General features: G+C 39.8%; 1 protein-coding gene and 1 pseudogene across 11 annotated transcripts in view; both read left to right on the top strand.

The window, feature by feature from the left end:
- The window catches only part of Trim55 (tripartite motif containing 55), a 53,135-nt gene that overhangs the window by 14,944 nt on the left and 20,567 nt on the right, over nt 1-17,624 (top strand). For 2 of the 11 annotated variants that reach the window (XM_048782988.1, XM_048782986.1), the window contains exons 5-10: nt 7,758-7,991; nt 8,288-8,310; nt 8,412-8,536; nt 13,234-13,475; nt 14,835-15,122; nt 16,412-16,499. In XM_048782988.1, the coding sequence (XP_048638945.1) occupies nt 7,758-7,991; nt 8,288-8,310; nt 8,412-8,536; nt 13,234-13,475; nt 14,835-15,122; nt 16,412-16,499 (1,000 nt within the window). The remainder of the gene's footprint in view (nt 1-7,757; nt 7,992-8,287; nt 8,311-8,411; nt 8,537-13,233; nt 13,476-14,834; nt 15,123-16,411; nt 16,500-17,624) is intronic. The other 9 variants (XM_048782993.1, XM_048782991.1, XM_048782990.1 and 6 more) reach the window with 5 other exon arrangements.
- LOC107142420 lies at nt 8,557-11,057 on the top strand (annotated as a pseudogene).

Genomic DNA, 17,624 nt, shown 5'->3' with positions numbered 1-17,624 from the left:
CATTTACCTGAAGTCATACATTCAGAAGGGACCTAAACAATTATCTATTCTAATCTTGCATTGTGTTGATTAAAAATAAATTCCAAACTGTGCTGAGGCTAAATGACTTTTCTAAGGTTACGTAACTATATTTTTGTATTGTCTTCTGAGCATCGATTGACACAGAGGGTTGAGGTATTTGTTTAAATACCCATTTCTTTAAAATAGAAACTGTTGAGAGAAGGCTGAATATTCTAGATGAATGTCATATTTTATTTATTCTTTATTCATTCAAACCCATATTTTTCAAGTGTGCATTCTGTGAAATATTCTGTACATATAATGCTGGGAAATAGAAATGAGCTAAAAAAGAAAAGAGTACCTGCTGGCAGGCAGCTTTTATTCTAAAAGAGGCATTAGACAATAAAACAAATAACAAGATAATTTCAGGAAGTAATAAGTACCTGGGAAAAATGCAAATCAATAAAAATGTAGTTATTAAAAATGGTGGCATGATGGTTCTTCTTGGCAAACTATCCTTTTATCTATTCTTTTTTAATTGTTTTCTTTAATTGTTTTTTTTCCATGAAAAACTTTTCTTTGCAATTGCACATCTTATCCTATTGCTACTAAAATAGAAAAAGTGACTAAAATTTAGAGTCTGTCAATTTTAACATTTCTATGAAAGCCACAGCCAAACAATGGATTTTAGATCAATATTAAAGGCTGCCTACACACTTTTAAGGAAACAACCAAGTAACCACTTGATTTTTTTCCTTTTCATTCAGAAGTCTTGGAAATTATTCCATTTGTCCTCGTCTCACCGTTTCAACATGGACAGGATAATCTTCCCTTTATAAAATCATCCCTTTTTAGTATATTGCATCCACAAGAGGTTCTCTGAGAGATGAGATGGATTTTATTTTTATTAAAGTATTACAGACAACTTTAATTTGGTTCTTCTAAGAACTCAATAAATATAACAGTCTGGCAGGCCCGGGAGGAAAGCCAGGCTGCAGCTGGAGCCTTGGTATCCAAGGATGCTTGGTGGCCAGGACCACGTGTCTTTATGATGGAGTTATTTCATTTGCTGAGCACACTCACACAGACACACATACATACACAGAGAGCATAGGTACTACAGACATCAAAAGAAATAAAACGGAGACTATTTGAAAAAATAAATAAATTTTATATTCCAAAAAGTATATATCTTAATTCAACTACTATCCAGAGAAGTGGCGGGGGGGGGGGGCGAGGTAGGTCTACAATGTGAAATTGGTCTTAACCTTTTATTCAAATTAATGAAGAATGCTAAAAGCAAGCAATCTGTGAAGAGGGGAAACTGTGGAGAAGAGATGAACATGCTTACTATCATGCTTGTGCAGGTAACAGTCATCCTTTAAGGTGTACCATCTGCAGACATTTGGATAATGCACAGAATCTGCATTTTTTTTTCCTATTGCATTTGCCAGGTTACTAGAAAGTCATATTGAAAGGGTTACCAGTTCACATTTATAAAGGCACAGAAAGCACTCGATCAGAATAATCACCATTGGCAGCAGCATAACCTCTGAGAACATTTTCTTTTGGATAGCATGTATCTGTTCCCCAATTAGCTTGAGAGGCGAATTGATGTTATGGTTCTGATGTGACAAGGCTCCCAAAAGCTCGAATGTGAGACAATGCAAGAATATTCAGAGGAGAAATGATTGGGTTGTGAGAGTCTTAACCTAATCAGTAAATTAATCCTTGATGGGACTGAGTGGTAACTGGAGGCAGGTGGAGTGTGACTGCAGGAAGTGGTTAATTGGTATATATTTTGCATCTGGAGAGTGGTCTCTCTCTCTCTCTCTCTCTCTCTCTCTCTCTCTGCTTTCTGATCACCATGTGAGCTGCTTCCCTCTGCCACCATGATGTTCTTCCTCACCTGGAGCCCTGAGGAATGGAGCCTGCCCTCTATGGACTAAGACCTCTGAAACCATGAGCCCTCCAATAAACCTTTCCTCCTTAAAGTCGTTCTGGTCAGGTCCTTTAGTCACAGCAGCGAAAAAGCTGACTAAAACACCTGACGTGCTTGTTACTCATTGAATTCCTCAGTACTTTGATGATCCTGTAGCTGAAAAAGATTGAAGGGCACACATGTTAGTCTCTCGTATGTTGATTCTATCTCAGAATAACCCTAGACTTTCAATTTCATAGAAATGAAATTGTATTTTACATTTGAATCTGACATGAGGTTAATCTGTACATCTTAATTTCTAGAAGTTTGTAAGTCCCCATTACATAATTCCACAGATACAGGATTTATTTCAGAAAAAAGTTTGTCTAACTTTTAACCACATTTTGCATATATTTACATTAAAGGCAAATTAAGCAAGAGAAAATGGGGGGGCCTGTTTATCTGTTGGAAATCAGAAAATATAATAATTTTTAATTTTGTATTTATCATTCTCCTGGACAATACAAAATTGTGACCAATTGTAGACCATATAATTCTTTGTACATAAAAAACAGTCAATGAATTTTGTTGAAATAATTAACTAATGAATATAATCCTGAATTATATTGAGATTTCTTCCCTTTAAAAAAGCTTAGTTATATAATCATTGATTGGCCTCCATATTTTCCCTATTTGCCTCTAAATTTTTAATCAGAATCTAAGCAAATCATAAACAAGAAATAGTAATATGTCATTTTTCTCAAAGTATTTTAAGTAGTATTTGCCCTATTGTAATGTGCTAGAGCATTTTTCCATTTGCTAGAAGTAGTTCACATTTTTTTTCTGTAAATTGTATTTTCATATTTCTTGCCTATTTTTTATGAATTTGTTATACTTTCCATTTCTATTTTATCCCTTTGCACATGACATATTTTTCAATTTATGTAATTTATAATTTGTCAATTGATTGTGCTTACTTTTTGTCATATGGAAGATTTCTGTTTATGTATCACCATAATTGATTGAAATCAATATTTTCCCTCTTCAATGTTTAATTTTGAATCATACATTAGAGAGTCTTCCTCTATCCCAAGTTACTGAAAATTTCACCTTTGCTTTCTTTTTCTTCTTTTTGTTTGTTTGTTTGTTTTGGTACTGGGGATTGAACCCAGGACACTCTACCACTGAGCCCATCCCCAGCCCTATTTTGTATTTTTTTTAGAGACAGGGTCTCACCTGGTTACTTAGAACCTTGCTTTGAACTGCTGAGGCTGGCTTTGAACTTGTGATTCTCCTGCCTCAGCCTCCCAAGCTGCTGGGATTAGAGGCATGCACCACTGTGCCTAGCACCTATGCTTTCTTCTATTATTTTATGGTTTACCATAGTTTTGAAACCTCTAACCCATAATGAAATTTATTCTAGAATATAGTGCAAGAAATGAATGTAATTTTATCTATTTCAATATGACAAATTTCTCCCCAACATCTATTCAAAACTGTCTGTCTTTCCCCCACTGATTTGTAATACAATTATCTTGTATGGTATTTCCATATGGAATAGGTTTTATTTCTAGATTTCCAATACTCATTCCATGAGTTTTGACAAATGTTTAAAGGTCTGCAACCTCTACTACAGTCAAGATACAAAATTACTCTTTGGACTCAAATTTCTGTTTCTTTGAAATCCAGTCCTCCCCAAACTCCCAGGCTCTGGAAATCATTGCTTTTGCCTTTTCTGGAAAGCTTATATACATAGAATTATGTATATAATATATATAAATAGGTCACATTTTTATTTCTTTTTCATATAAATAGGTCACATATTTAATCTGGCTTCCTTAATGTAGCATGAAGTTTTCCTTGTCAAAATCAAACGAAAACATAGATTGCAATCCAGAACATACATGCACAGATCAAGGTCGCCCCTAGTACGCCTACAGCACAGAGTATTGTATTAGGACAGAGGAGGAACTTTATTATGAAGGAAAGTTGATTGATCTTCCTGGTATGCAAGTGAGTTAGAGAGATCTGATTGGTGAACACGAGCAGTCACTGTGAAGAGTCTGTCTCAAGGTTGTAGCATTTATGTTGAAAGTGTGTAAAATGAAAATACATTGTCTTCAAAAAAAGACGGGCTGTTTTTCTGCATTGACCTAATGGGGCAGTTCCTGGAATGCACATTTGTGACCTGAGCATTTCCCATGGCCTCTCAGCTCTGTTTTAGATGATTTTGACAAGAACATTTTTATTTGGAAGCTCAATTTCTACATCTCTATGCAAAGGCAAATTTCTACTATGTTTTATTAATTATTTGCATTTTATTCAATTTTTTAACTGGTTTTCTACAGTTTATACTTTAGATGCCATCTTTTGTCTGGCTTTTGGGCACATCTGAGAGGTGTGTATGTTACTATTGGTGTCAGCACATGGCCATTGGGTCTCACTGCTGGAGTTTTAAAACAGCAGGAATTTCTCTGGAACTCAAGCCTAGCCCTACCACTAATAGTCTGTATAAGTGTGGCTTAGATGATTTTTTTCAAGTTTTCCTTTCTAAAAAAGGGTTATGATTATATTGCCATATGACTATCCTACATATTTACTAATTATATCACACAAATTTATACATGTTAATATTGACATTGATAAGTGAATGGTAGGAACAATACTAAAATATCATTGGTAATAACTATAGAATTTTAGTTATTTTTTTACTTCTTTTTCATATTTTAAATTTTTTTCAAATATTTTATACTGAAGACCTTTTGTTCTTACAATAAATATTGACATAATAAAATCTTTTAAAAAGATCTAATCACAAAAAAAGCCTAGATTCAGCATAGTAGTCTGTTAGATGGCATATATTTAGTTCACAAGCACTTTATGTAAATTTTTTTTCCAAGTTACTTAAAAGGACAGACACAGCTGGGTGTGGTAGAAATAGAATGACTCAGGAGCTCAGAGCCTTTGACTCTAGGCCAGGCACCAACAATAAATTGTAGAAAGGCCTCGAGAAGGTGACAGCTCTTTGGAGTTTCAGTTTCCACATGAGTGAATTGATTGATCTGGAGCAGGCTACTTTTAGTGTTCCATACAACTCCAAGATTTCCCACCTAAAAATTCAAAGTAAGGAATTGGACCTAAATTTAGTAAATGCTCATATCATGCCTTCTCTGAACCTAGTAATATTATAAGTACTTTTCAAAGTACTTTTCAAAGTGATATAATAACTATAATTAAAGCATAGACCATGTATGGGGTAGCATTTCCTATACTAGAGAGCATAAGCAAATAATCAAAATGACAGTAATTTTATCCAAATTCAATATCATTCAAATCATTAAAAAGCAAAATAGAAATAAAATAATATTTAGAACTGAAAATAAGATAGGAATGAAAGTATAGTTATTCCATTTAAACCACTACCATTTATATAATCAAAATAAACGAGCTAGTCTTATTTGAGCAATGCTCTAGAATACAGATGATTTCACATCAATCTCATCACAAATGACCTGGCCTTCATCAACTTGAATATTCTCACACACACTAAAGTATATAGAAGAAAACTTTTATAAAAATAGGGCATTCTTTCAGTACTACATCTTAATATAATCATTATAAATGTTTAAAGTGTACCATACATATTGGAAGAACAAGCTAGAAACCATCATGTTTCCAGTAAGCGCTGGAATATCTAAAGTCTAAGTATCAGAGAGACATATTCTAGTTATGCAGTGAGCACATTGGGTGCTGTAAGCTTAGCAAAAAAGTAATACAATAAAAGAAACAAATTAGAAGGCTACTAACCGACTTCAGTTCCTAGGTCTAATTGTGACAGTCCAAAGGGCTGGAAATGGATGGAAATTTGGCAAGCCCAGCAATTTCCATGTCTTACATGGTCCCTTGTCTGTTACTTTGACAACTACCAAAGCTCCCCAATTTTTGTCCCCTCCTACCATCTCCTTTGCTCCTACTCATCCTTTAAAGCCAAACTTAGGCACCACTTCTCCTAAGAAGGTTTTCGTGAGCCAACGCTCCTGACTCCCCTTTCAAACACCCCCACCTACGGGAAGAGTTAAATTAAGTTCCCACCCCTATGCTTCTGTAAAACCTGGCATAAATCTCTAACATATTACCATTATTCAGCCTCCTAGTTTGCATTACATTATAGGTCCATAGTCATTCTCATTCAGTGAACTGTGAAGTCCTTAAGATCAGGAACTACATTTAATTCATTTGGGGGTCTCCAGTCTTGCGCAGTGCATGACACAAAAGACATGCTAAATTAAGTCTTGTTTGTTCAATGAGTGGGTAAATGATAGAAATGCTATTAAAATGGCTTGAACCATTGGCTTTCCCTTATGCTTTATTGTTTGGCTAGAAACAGTGATGAGAATTGACTGTTTAGGGAAGGCAGTGGAGTGAGGAATGTATTTCTTCTGCATTTTGGAATGTCTTTATAATTGATGGGCATGTGTAAGGCAGACCCAGATTCTATCTTTGAGGAAGACCATAGTTTACATATTTAAGAGACTCGTATCAAAGAAAGCAATATGTGACATCAAAAATACCAGTGTTTACTAAAATGAAAGAACATGTGAAAAAGGTCAGGCACAGAGATGTCAAAGATAAATTAACTGGATTCCAGAGCTAGGTTGGATCATTATGGCTCACAAAGGTCCTGGACCCAGAGATGATCAGGTCTGAGGAGACTGGCACACACACACACACCAAGCTTTCTGGAGCTTGAAAAAATAAAAGGCTAATGACTAAGTCAACTGGAAAATTAGTCATGATGTAAACATGGATTCATAGTCAGGGGAATTGGATGGCACTAGAGATGCTTTAGTCATGCAATGTACGTGTGCAAGTCAATCCTCCAATATAGCTTTTCCCTCTAGTATTTCCCTCTCTTAGACAGTACTGAATAAGTAGAAATTCTGTTGGACACAGGTGTCTGCCACAAATTTTAACTATCATAGGACTTTAGAAGGTTACAAATTAGTATTCAGTCATAGAGGTCAAGGAAAGCTATATGGAACAAGTGGTATTCCAACAATGTCTTGAAGGTTGCTTAGACTTGAGGGAGAACATTGTAGACAAAGGGGAAAGCAGAAGCAAAGAAGGTAAGTGGTTTGGTTGTGCTGGAATACAAGGATTACGATAGAGAATACTAGACTATTATGAAGAAAAGTTAGAGCCAGATCATGGATACTCTTGAAAGCCAGTTATGAAGCCTAAATGTTATTCTTTATACAAGGGGGATTCAAAATAGAAAAACATCACGATTAGAATTATACTAATAGCAAATTGATTTGTCTGTGGCCTGAGTCCTTGGAGGAGGGAATCCCAGAAACATAAACTCGGAGAAGCTAGAGAATCTATGTGGAAGGTCTGAAACTAGGACAATAGTGTTATAGATAGAGCAGAGAGAAACTGAAGGGAACAAACCAGGAAATAGCATCTTTTTCTTCTTACATATACACACCAAAGAAAAATATAAGCTGTAGCCCAGGTAACCCAAATAGAATATTTAAAAAAAAAAACCTGTCCTAATTTCTATGAAATTCTCCATTTATGAAGAACAGAAGATTGTAAAATCATCAATCCACCTAGCCAATGTGATTGATTTTTAGATTGTCTAATTATTGAATTTGTGAAAACTGGAATTTTCAAAGCACAGTGGATATCTGTACCTCAAGGGACAGTTCAAAGGGGAAAAGAAATAAAATATCCTATGTAACTAAATGTTTTTGTCTCCCAAAATGTCCAGGTGTTTTTTTCCAAATAGCCTTTCTCACAAACACTTCCTAACATTAGCTAACCCAACTAACAGGAATGCTGCAGAAAACAGAAGCAGGACCTTTGTGAGAAATTTGATTACCTGTATGGCATCCTGGAGGAGAGGAAGAATGAAATGACCCAAGCCATCACCCGAACCCAAGAGGAGAAACTGGAACACGTCCGAGCTCTGATCAAAAAATATTCCGATCATTTGGAGAACGTATCAAAGTTGGTCGAGTCAGGGATCCAGTTCATGGATGAGCCAGAAATGGCGGTGTTTCTGCAGGTAAGTCTTCTTCTTGGCACCAAGGAAATAAACCCAAAAGGTACTTGCTGGAAATTAGTTATCACATTTTTATTATTTTGTGTACATTTCATGTTTTAACCTATTTTACCAACTAAAATCATCATCTATTTGGCACTGCTTACATAGAAAAGGACCCCTGACAATACAGCAGTTATTTACAGCATTTAGAAACTAAGCTATAAGATTCTCAGGGTCAGCAAAGAAAAGGATTAAGTCTCACCATCATCTTGGATGAAAAGAATCTAAGTAAGCCTGTCTCTTGTTTGCTTTCACAGAATGCCAAAACCCTGTTACAAAAGTAAGTCATTTTTATTTTATGGAAAAATACATATTTTCTTTTTTACCCAAGGCTACCAAACTTTAAACAGTGACAGAAATGACAACCTGTCTTTGTTGCAGAATCTCAGAAGCATCAAAGGCATTTCAGATGGAGAAAATAGAACATGGTTATGAGAACATGAGCCACTTCACAATCAACCTCCATAGAGAAGAAAAAATAATACGTGAGATTGATTTCTACAGAGGTTTGTTATTCTTTTGACCATTTGGCCAAAATTTCAGGTGTGGGAAAGCTGCAGAAGAGTTGGGTGGGAGGAAGGGAGGATTCAGAATCACCTCCAGAATGGATGTTGACAACTTCAGAAAGACCATAATCCAACGTGACAAAGCTCTGTTTTATAATAGGATCACATAGTGTGTTGACAGTGTTTATTCAGCTTTGCACATCATAATGCCTGTTTAATCCCATTATCAGGCATTTGACTTTGGTTAGTCAAATACTTAACAGCTGATGATTATGATGATATCTTGACCATACAAAAAGTGTTAGTCACAGAGATGTAAAGTGTCATGAGCAGTAAGATTAAGGAAGCTTTGCTGCTGGGCTCAGGAAGCATGCAAGTGAGAATTCCCAGGGCAGTAGGAAGAAGGATGGGTAAACTGAGGGGATTTGCCCCACTTATGGGGTTGATTGACACACTCTGCCTTCTTCTAGGTGGGAACCCCCACAGTGTACAGGTTACTACTCCCCAGGATGGCCCTAGTGTGGGAGGGTGTTTTGTTAATAATCCCTAGCCCTGGCCCCAGGATAGGAGACAGTAGAGACAGTATTAACAGAATTGAGGGTTGTTTGGGTGTCCAAGGCATCTGCCCAAGGAAGAGAAGAAAGAATGCAGAACCACCTACTTCCTGATTCTTCTCCCCTACCCCCTTCCTCATTGTCTGGGAGTGAAGACAAGAAGCCCCTCCCTGCACCTCCAGGCAGGTGGGCCAGAGAGCTGGGATTACTGAGGGTTTCTCAGGTTTTCCAGTTCAGGGCCCAGCCGGCTGGCAGAAGGAGTGCAGAGGTCACTTGAACTCAGACCACACATCCTGCTAAATACATCAGCTTTTATATTGATCTTTGTTCAAAGTCCAGTGGGTTCCAAGACTAGTGCTCACAGAAGAGAGAATCCCTGAGGGACAGAGCAGCTCCTCTTCCTTCCAGGTAAAGAAATGGCCTCTACCTTCAACCCCTTGGGAATGTCAACTGTCCAAAAAAGAAGGGCAAAGCTATGGCTTCTTCCTGAGACTTGAGAAGGAAACTGATGACCACCTGGTCAGGGTGATTTGAGAAGGTAGCTCAGCAAAGAAGTCTGTTCTTCTGGATGGAAACAGAGTTCTTAGGATCAATAATATTTTTGTCAACAAGGTAGAGCATATGCAGGTGGTGGATCTGGTCAGGAAGAGTGGGAATTCATTGACTTTAATAGTTCTGGGTGGAGATTCCTATGAGAAAGTCATAAAAAAGCAGGTAGACTTGAAAGAGTTGGGTCAGAGCCATAAGGATCTGGGTTTAAATGATGAGAAATGGCCCCTGTGATGAATGGAGCAGTGGAGACTTGGATCCAGCCCCGGCTCTGCTACCTGGTGAAGGAGAGGAATGACTATGGCATTTCTCTGAAAACTGTCCAAGATAAAAAGGGAATGTACAGGACTGATATCACTCCTCAGGGTGTGGGTATGAAAGCCGGTGTCCTGGCTGCTGATCGTCTGATTGAAGTAAATGGAGAGAATGTGGAGAAGGCCAGCCATGAGGAAGTAGTGGGGAAAGTGAAGAAGTCAGGAAGCCCTGTCGTGATCCTGCTTATGAACAAAGAAACTGACAAGCATCACAGAGAACAGAAGATACAGGGGGAAACAACCAGTTTGAAACTCCTGCCTCATCAGCCCTGAGTTGTGGAGATAATGAAGGGAAGCAATGGCTATGGGTTCTGTCTGAAGGCATGCTCAGAACAGAAAGGTCAGATCATCAAGGACATAGATTCTGGAAGCCCAGCAGAGGCAGCTGGCTTGAAGAACAATGACCTGGTAGTTGCTGTCAATGGTGAGACTGTGGAAACCCTTGATCATGACAGCGTGGTTAAAAGGATTAAAAGGGTGGAGATCAGACTTCACTGTTGGTGGTAGACAAAGGATGGATAATATATATAGACTGGCTCGGTTTCTCCATTTTTCTACTATCAAAGTCAAGAAATGCCTAATGGTTCTATCAAAGAGGCTCCAGCTTCTATCCTGTTCCTCTGGAGGTCTCAAGTCCAGATACTACCAAGGAAGTAGCAGATCGTAGGCCTAAACTCTGCAGGCTGATTAAAGATAAAAATGGCTATGGTTTTCATTTAAATGCAATTCAAGGTCTGCCAGTCTCATTCATCAAAGAGGTACAGAAGGGTAGCCCTGCTGATGTGGCTGGGCTGGAGGATGAGGCCATCATCATCCAAGTGAAGGGGGTGAATGTGTTGGATGAACCCTATGAGAAGGTGGTGGAGAGAATCCACAACAGACACTCTTGTTCTGTGGGGAGAGGCCTCTGATTACTTCCAAGCTAAGAAAATTCCCATTGTTTCTTCCGTGGCTGATCCACTACCTGCCTGCCCTGATTCCAAAGAAGAAATACTGGCAGAGTCAAAACATGACTCACACATGGCAGAAGAATGAACCCACATTACAGCCTCACGTTCTTCTTCCAATTCTTAAAATACAGAGATGTGATCCAAGAAATAATCCTTTTGACCGAGCATGGTGGCACGTGCCTATAATCCCAATGGCCCTGGAGGATCAGACAAGAAGATCTTGAGTTCAAAGCCAGCCTCAGCAAAAGCAAGGTGCTAAGCAACTCAGTGAGACCCTGTCTCTAAATAAAATAGAAAATAGGGCTGGGGATGTGGCTCAGTGGTCAAGTGCCCCTGAGTTCAATCCCTGGTATCCACCCCACCCTGCCCCAAAAGAAAAAGAAATAATCCTTTGGCTAATAGGATTACTACTAAGTATCCAGATACTGCTTTCTCAAAGAATGAGCTGCCATCCATTTAGTATCTATGTTGGAGACGAACTCCTCTGAAAACCATTCACCATGTGTGATTGTCTTCTTTTGTCATTTGTCTTAGGGGCTGCTATTGCAGATGGCTTATTTATGGTCAGCTTAGGAAGATCTAAGCAGGAGTCCGATCATTTTTATGTGATCTCCTCCAAGCTTCAACTTAACTCCATTTCTCTAATGATGATTCTCTTACTTCTGTGGGCTCCTTGAACACCAAAACCAACTCATAAATCTATATATGTGAAAGTTGCTAATTAAAATATCTGAGCATATCTGTTTAAAATTATGCCTTTATAGCAATGTTGTGGTTGCTGGAATAAATACCACTAAAATGGAGAAAAAAAGAGCAAGATTAAGGATGAGATAAAAATAAAAAACATAGAAGACACTGGGCTAGATATGTTAGTGCATCAGATTGACCATTCATTAGAGGACAAGAATAGGAACACCTCATAGACTAAGTCACAACCTGGAAATAAGGTCAGGTGTATGTGACCAAACAGATTTCAGAAGCTATGAACATCTCCTCACCTTTGACTCAGAAATCCAACTCTTAGAAATTTATCCTGATGAAATAATTAAAAAGAGGAAAATAACTGTGAAGTTGACCCCAAATGTGATCACTTTGACTCATCCTAGCCCAACTAGATGATAACACTACCATGACCAACATGGCCAAACTCACAGTACCATCGAGGGGTGATGGGAGATTAAGAAATACACACACACACCCACACCCCCCCACACACATACGTAGATGGCTGGGATCAGGTGGAGCACTGCTCTCTGATGGAGAAGCGGTGTCTAAAGAGCTGTTCCAGCAAGTTTTATGTATATATGTCTCATAATCAAGTTAAAGACTATAAAAGCATTACTCTTTGTGCCCAAGAAAGTGACAGGACTAGAAACATCTATGTAGCTTTTCCACAGTTGCAATGTGCAATGTTAGGAGCTTTGTGCAGCACTCAAGAAGCCCATTGTCTAAAGTTACTGTGAAGTGGGCAGGCTCAGGAGTAGCAGCTGGTGAAATATTATGGTTGTCTTGCATGCTCAGAATTCCTCTATCCCTGGGAGCTATGTGACTAAGATCAAGGTCGAAGCCGATAAGACTCTTGCACAGAGCCTTTTTGGACGGGACGTCACCATAGCAATTGGGAATCCTGTACCCTTTACAGAATCATTCCCAGGCAACAGGTATACCACAGCCATGAAGCCATCAGAGATCCCCAACCTCAGTCACTGCTCTCCCTTTCTCTATCACCATTCTCCACAAACACTCCATGGCTAGACCTCTAATAATGCACCAGCATCCATGGATGCAATAGTAGAGGCAAATCTTTGTAACAGGTCTTCTTTAAAAATGTACTTAATATTGTCTGTCTTTATTGTTGCCTGAGAGAATATGAAGTGAGTTAGGAAAAGAGTCATGGTGTTAATTGTTGCAAAAACTGAACAAAGGAGGTAAGAAATGAAAACAAGTATGTTTTCAGAGATAGGGAAGAGGGTTGCACTTAGTTTGACAGAGATGAATAAGCGACAATCCCAACCCTCCAGGAGCTTGCAGAGGTGGCACAATATGATAAAAACATAAGCAGGCTGCTGGGGTGGGGGTGAAGTGGGGGGTGCATTGGGTATGGGACTTTGCTTTGGGGAGGACAGCAAGGAGGAAGGCGATGGTTTCTTCACATTTATCTTGTCCAAATTTAACCTGAAGCACAGGCCCCAGCATGGCACACTATGGCCACTGTCAAGTGTTGGAGAGGAATCCCTAGCTCTGACCTTAACTTGAGCCATAAGTACTGACCATTAGCTATTTCCATGGCTGAAGTGGTAGTCATAACAAGCTTAAAAATACCTTACCAGAAGATGAAGATGAGGAAGAAGGAGGAGGAGAAGGAGAAGGAGAAGAAGGAGAGGAAGCAGTAGAAGTGGAAGAGGTGGAAAATATTCAAATAGAGTCATCAGGAGAAGATGAAAGTCCTGCAAAAGCCTCGGAGACCTCTCAGCTGGCCTCAGAGCTCCAGGCTGTCCCCGGGGCACTTCCAGTTTCCTCTTCAGAGCCACCTCCAACCCTGCCACCTGCTGTGGATACCCCAGTGACACAGGTAACCATTCATGAGTTCCTTTCTACAAGTGTTCCTCCTTTCTGAACACCCAAAACAATTTATTCCATCTTAAGAAAAAGATAACTATATGACAGATGTTTGTATACAGCGGACAAATTTTTTCAGGACAGTCACAGTGTTAGGGAGAAAATTCCCTTAAGTGATGCAACAGGTTCCCTGTTGTTATAGCTGGGTGGCAAGACCTAATACCACTTTCCACCAGTGGACACTCCCAGATGTGAGGTGGTCTTTGAAAATGTGTGTGTGTGTGTGTGTGTGTGTGTGTGTGTGTGAGAGAGAGAGAGAGAGAGAGAGAGAGAGAGAGGCATGTAAACTCACAGAGAATTGCTTGATGTGGATGTGGTCACTTTTTGTTGCTTAACAAATAGGGTATAGTGTGACAAATAATATAAGGTGAGAAGTGAAAGTGATCATACTTGCAGAAATTTGAATTTTCTATACATAACAGAGAAACTACACTACTATATGTTCATGTTGCTCACCTGAATGTGAAATTGTATCTTTCCTTCAGTGGGCAACCAAATGAAGCCTGGTTTTCTATATGTTTGTCATTTGATGAGACTCTGTTGACAGGACTGTTTAAGACATTTTAGGATGTTAGCTCATCCCAGAGGCTGCACCTGATCAGCTAACCTTATGTTTCTAGGAGGTCACTGACCAGTTTTCAATCTTTTGTGCTGACTTCATGACACTTCAGCAGACAGGATCCAACCTGTTGAGTTTGTGGGCAATGCAGACTCATCAAAGAGGAGCCCTGCTTTTGCACCTGCTTTCAGAATGGATTGAAATCATCTGTAGAAATAAAACCCCAGAGGGGAAACTCAGCGATGGAATTATATTCTATGCTCTGTCTCCATAGCAAATGAGGCTTAAAATTTTTATAGTATTTATACTTCCTAGAATCTTGAAAATCTTGCACCAAAATTGAAAGAAGGGTAGTAACTTAAATGAGGGTTAGATTTGATCAATGAGGTTGTTAGTTTTTGAAAAGCAGTTTGGGGGCCCATGTGTATTGCCAAAAAGTTAATTCTGATCAATACTTTGACCCTTCTCCCATACCTGATACTTTATAAGCAATTTTGACTTGAAGCTTCTGTTTCTTATTTTCCTGGGCTACTACCTAGTGAAATAAAAGCACAGAGGCCTGTCAGAGGAGCCCTGAGGTCAGCATTCTGCCTCTAGTTCTTCCAGAAGGGGATGAAGTACAACAGACTCTAAACCAGGCATTGTGCACAGAGAACTCACAGTGTTCAACACTGAAGGGAAGGGAACTAAAATCAACTACGTTTTCTTTTTCTTTCTTTTTTTTTATTTTTGAATTTATCTATCCTTATTAAGGGGGAGGTTGTGCCCACTGGCTCTCAGCAGACCACAGAGTCTGAAACTCCAGTTCCTGCAGCAGCGGAAACTGCGGATCCCTTGTTTTACCCTAGTTGGTATAAAGGCCAAACCCGGAAAGCCACCACCAACCCACCTTGCACCCCAGGGAGCGAAAGTCTGGGGCACATAGGGCCTCCAAGTTCTGAGGAGTCAAATGTACAGAAGGCAGAAGTGACAGAAGCCGTAGCCAATGAGAGGGCAGCAGTGAGTGGTAAGGAAACTAGTTCACCTGCAGCTACTTCTCAGGTTAGTGCCCAAGCTCTTGTGCCTGAATGCTTTCCTGTGTCCCCTGCGTCCCTGCTGGAATAGGCCGCAGCAAGAAAGAAGGGCTTTCAAAGGGCAGAGAGAAAGCATGGCCCTCAGAAAAATATAGGAACACCTCACCCTCTGATGTTGGCTTGTTTTTTAAAGCGTTCTATCCAAGAACAAAATCAATTTGATTTCACTCTGCCTGTGCGTGGTGACCTCACACCTGTCCTCACAGGGGACAGGGCGCAAGCAAGCCTGGCCCTTTAGGCATGCTGTTGAGATCTGCTTTGTCTGCAGTGACTGGCTGGTGTCCCTGGTTCTTCTCTGCAGCATCCCCTTGCTTTTGCTCAACATTTTCTGTGTCCCCTCTGGACTTCCAAAGACTAATCACCTGCCTCTGTATCATTCCCAGCAACCTCCAAGGAGCATGTTTGTATTGGTTTTAAGTCTGCTCTGGAAGATAACCTCAGATTCTGAGGTTCTGGGGGTGTGCTAGCAATGGCTGAACAGAGATAGTCTTGGCTTGATTAAACCTGTGCTTCCTAAGTTTGTTCTCCTGGGGGCAGGACAACACAGGTTTACCTACATTTTGAAAAGAGACTCTTAATTACTTTCTTCTTCTTCTTTATTTTTTTAATGAAAGCTTGAAATCCATGTCTTCTCCCTAACGCCTAGTTAGATGTTTGCATGTCCTGAAGAGTTCATAGAAGAAATGTTTTCCAGTTTCTTCATGAAGAAGAATGTTCATGGTAACTCATTCTCATGAGCATTCTTAAATGACTGTGGGGTGCGAGTGTTACCCCAACAAGAGGCTGTAGGGTAGCATTCTCTAGCTCTGTGCTCCTCCCTCATCAGGGGATTATGAACAACATGTCTTAAAACATCAGAAAATGACTTGTTTTCTTGATTGCATCTGCTCAAGGGACTTCAATTTCATGAGATAATAAAAAGAAATGATTATTGGAAAATTAAAAGCCACATGCTTTGGTGACATTTATTTTCACAGATGCAAAATGATAAAAGTAAATGTTTGGTGTGAGGAGATCTTTTGAGGTAGTTTTAGGTAGAAATAAAATTGGAGTAGACTGATTATGTCTAGAAAGTTTGTGGGAATTATCATATTTTATGTAAGTTGAGGAGAAAGAGCTGTTTTCTGCAAATACTAGTACAATTACCCCATGAGGAGCATATAGTAGGTATATGTTCCAAAATGAAAAGCCCATCTAAACAATGCTGGAAAAAAACTGTGATAAAATCAGTGAAGCTTTCTTCTTGTTTTCTCACAGGAGTTAGCAATCTGCCTAGCACTTTGGGCTTTTCTTATCCTTCACTACATCTGGAGTCAGATTCAGTGCTTGATTTTTGCTTTAATGGGTAGGAAATATTTTCTTTTCCCTTGACTAACATCTCATGTAGATTCTTCCATAATATTCCTCTTCTGTAGGCCCAGAGATGAATTGATTCCCAACCTTGAGGCTCTGTCTTCTAAAATGAACCCTGTTCACAGATAACACTCAAGGCCTCAAGTGTCTACAATGCAATCACCTCGAGGCACTTTCCTGAGGAGAATTGCTACGTGATCTATTCCTGGATGGTGGGAAACCTTAACTCAGAACAGTGACTCTGTGGGCAATTATTCAGTAATCCAGTAGGAGAGACCCCTCCAGGATGGCTATTAAGGAGGCCAGTTGCACAAGGTGTCCATGGTGCTATGAGGACTCACAGCTCTTCAGCTGAGGGAGGAGCAACAAAGGTCCCATTCAGGAATGTGCAGGGTGCCATAGATTAAGGAGGAGTATTTCCTCTGCCCACTTAGAGATGCCCAGGAGGGGGATAGGGATGCTGTCAGGGGAACTGTCCTAGGCAGTCCCCACATGGGAAGCAAATGGACTGGGTGACTATGGGTTCTCTTTGAACCCTCAGCCTGCGGAGGAAGAGAATCCTGAGAACAAGGTACCATGGGTGTAGCAACGATGGGGGGCAGCAGGGGAGTGCAGCCAGATGAGATCTGAAGGAATAAAGAACTGGAGATCAATGTGTTCTTCCCAGACCTGAGGAATCAGAACCAGAGAAAAGTCCTAACACCATTCAATAGTCCCTGCCTATTATTTGGAGTCACGTTTCTCATAATCAAGGCTTTACTTGATTCCTGTTATGAGGTTTGCTCTGACACTGACATCTTACTCCTTGGATAGTCTTTTGAAGGCTACCAGTTTAATTAATAATATTCAAAGATCCAAACCTCATTAGCTTTTGAGTAAATGACTCTGCTGGCCCAAGATTTCGCTCCCTGTGCCCTTAGCTCAGGAGCAGTTCAGGGTCTCTCGTGCTGAAAGGCATCAGCTATTTCTGGCTCACTGACTTTTCCCTCCGTTGGCACTGGCTCTCCTGGAAGCCCCCATCACAGGCTTCCTTTCTGCCTTAAGAGCTCTCTGCTCATGGGATCTCCATGGGACCCTGCTTTGTCTGTAACTGAGTGTGAGCAGGATCAACTCCGCC

This window comes from Marmota marmota, unplaced genomic scaffold, assembly GCF_001458135.2.
Source record: "Marmota marmota marmota unplaced genomic scaffold, marMar, whole genome shotgun sequence".
NCBI classification, from domain to species: domain Eukaryota; kingdom Metazoa; phylum Chordata; class Mammalia; order Rodentia; family Sciuridae; genus Marmota; species Marmota marmota.
This window is presented reverse-complemented; position numbering and strand designations above follow the sequence as displayed.